The sequence below is a fragment of the Erythranthe guttata genome, chromosome 8 (assembly GCF_056151865.1).
Source record: "Erythranthe guttata isolate IM_541 chromosome 8, IM_541, whole genome shotgun sequence".
Lineage (NCBI taxonomy): Eukaryota > Viridiplantae > Streptophyta > Magnoliopsida > Lamiales > Phrymaceae > Erythranthe > Erythranthe guttata.
The window spans coordinates 6,892,388-6,894,965 of record NC_142540.1 but is presented as its reverse complement, the minus strand read 5'-3'; the positions used below and the strand labels follow the sequence as shown (position 1 = coordinate 6,894,965).

The window sequence follows — 2,578 nt, the reverse complement described above, 5'->3', positions numbered from 1 at the left end:
ACTTTACATTGAATTAAAAAAGTTCATTCAAATTGTAGATTATAACGCGTGGACAAGGACGCACATATAGTAAAATATCAACCGACGTAAATCATTACAATGAAACCAATTTAACACTCGAAAAAATATACTATGCACATATAATTAAAAAAAAAAATCAACTCAAACAAATCATTAATATACTGAAATCAATTTAACAACAATATTCTCAAAAATATGTTACGATGCATATAGCTTGATTTGGTCGTCCTGCTCGAAATAAGGCATGTCACTACGATTCAAATGCACCCACGCCTCCAATCCACCACCCTCTTTGCTATCCATAAGTACAATTATGTTCGGTCGAGAAAACGCCCCGATTCCCGTACCCACGGGCTTCCCCCATCCAAAATCCACTTCGTAAAATCCAAACTTGCTCCAATCGCTAAAAGCAAAAACATTCACCTCCCCGCCCATCGATTTTCCCCTCACATTCACTAAAGGCTCCATAATTATACTTTTCACATCCCGGCCCGTTGGAGAAAATATTTCAGCGCAACCAGCGACGGTTTTTTCAAGACCGTCGCCTAGTATATCGACCAATTCTTGAATATTATTATTCCCAACAATGTTGTTTGGCATCATGCACCGTGTGGACGACAATATCAGCCAATTCCGACATGAATGCTTCGGCAGAGGCGGAATTGTTCTCCCACGCATGTTGACCGCCTGAGCGATGAGGCAAGCTCTCGATTTCCCGTTGTGCTTTGCCCGATCTACTCCGATCATGGCCTCCGCTATGACTGCGGACACCACCCGCACTCTCGAGTTTTCTGGCAACCTCAATTTCGATCTCAGGCACGTTATAGCCTCCTTGTGAAACGAAAACCTCTTGACAACGATGTTGGGATCCCAACACGTTTTTATAGAATCGCCACGACTAATGTAGCTGCCCGGAAAAAACTCGGGCGGTGTGTCGAAACTCGGTCGAATTTTTATACTCCCCACCATCCCTGGATTTTTGTTGGCGTTCGACCAAACAGCGAGGAAAGTCCCGACGGAAGACGCGTCGAAAATTCTGTGAGAAACGCTGACGCTGACTACAAGCCCACCGCACTTGAACCGTGTGATCCGAATCGAGAGAAGTGGGTCCGCTAGAGATTCATCCACTTGGTGAAATTTAGGTGGGAGGAAATAATCATTTAGAAGTTTCACTTCCCTTTTGGATGCAAGAATGACATCACTTAGCGTCACATCGTCAACAACTTGTGCTTCTACGAATTCGGCACCGGAATCATTGCAGTCGACCGAGTGATCCTCTTTGATGTATCTTCCGGCAAGAGGGTAGAATTGGGGTAAAATCTTGGATAGTGATTCTTGAAAATGAGTTGTTGTTTGTTTTGGATTGTTTGGTGATATTGGGTTGTCATATAGGAGAATGACTCCAACATTCATTGGAGGGTTAAGATAATCTACAAAAGATATTTTGTGATTTCTAAGGTTTTGAGGAGTTGGGGTGCATGGTTTTACCAACTTTGTGCTAACTATAATCACTTTCATGTTTAATGTATGGATGAAAGAAAATGAAAATCTTGGTTGATTCCAACTTTGTTGGGGGTGTCTCTTTTATAATGAGAGCTCGGGGGCAAAATGGGAATATTGGTATTGTTAGACTTTTTTGGTAGGTGTAATTATGATGTGACATGAAAGTTATAAAATTGCAAATTGCAATTTATATACATTTTGATAGTGACGCAATTTGACTTTCATCAAAGTCGGAGAACAAGAGTTGGAATATATCTTATTTCGTTTGTCAACTTTCTTTTATTTATTTTTTAATCAAAGAGTATGCTGAGTCAAATATATAGGTGGATTCAATAAATCTAGACTCTCTTGTAATAATTTGTAAATTATATGAGAGATGTAAACTAAATTAGAGTAACCATGTGTACAAACTCAACTTGGATACCATTGGCAAGAAGATTAGAACTTTGATCAATTAACACAAAGTGATTTGCTTCACCCACTCGGCCATCTTTTGCGGGACTTTGTTTTTCAACTTAGTTTGAATCAATCGATGTTCCTTTGAAAAGTATTACAAACAAAATTATATAATTGCAATATTTTATTTTGATAGTGATTTACATAAATTTCCCAAAAATTTAGAAAACGAAATGTATACATGTTTTGGATATATTTCCAATTCAACTTTAATTAATCGCTAAAATCGAAGTTGGTAAGAAAAGGATATATATTATATACCCAACATACTTGGCTATCAATTGATGAGAAAATTTAATATTAGTTGTGATAACTTAATATTGACTGAAACCAAATATTAATATTTGCAATCCAGAAAAAGTTGATAAACCAGTGGGAACGAAACTAAGACATTTTTGGATCGATTCTACATGCAATTTGAAGCCGGAATTCAACATAAATTTATTTACGGAATATTAAAATAACTCTTGTATGTTATTAGTTTAGTCAATTTATTTAATTATTAATTAAGTAGTATGGTTATTTACATAGAAGCAGTTGGAGTTATCGTACCGTAGAATAGGAAAGTACGAATTTTAGTTATATTAAAGAAGAGACA

General features: G+C 37.1%; 1 protein-coding gene across 1 annotated transcript; it reads right to left on the bottom strand.

Annotated features, from left to right (window-relative positions):
* LOC105973155 (pelargonidin 3-O-(6-caffeoylglucoside) 5-O-(6-O-malonylglucoside) 4'''-malonyltransferase) lies at window positions 1-1,544 on the bottom strand. The gene has a single exon (XM_012998174.2). It carries the CDS (start codon window positions 1,537-1,539, stop codon window positions 220-222), a length of 1,320 nt encoding a protein of 439 aa, XP_012853628.2. The 5' UTR covers window positions 1,540-1,544; the 3' UTR covers window positions 1-219.
* Window positions 1,545-2,578: the final 1,034 nt, after the last annotated feature.

What these genes read in the sequence shown, in the direction of transcription:
- LOC105973155 (XM_012998174.2), bottom strand. Translation starts at nt 1,539, where the DNA reads ATGAAAGTGATTATAGTTAGCACAAAGTTGGTAAAACCATGCACCCCA.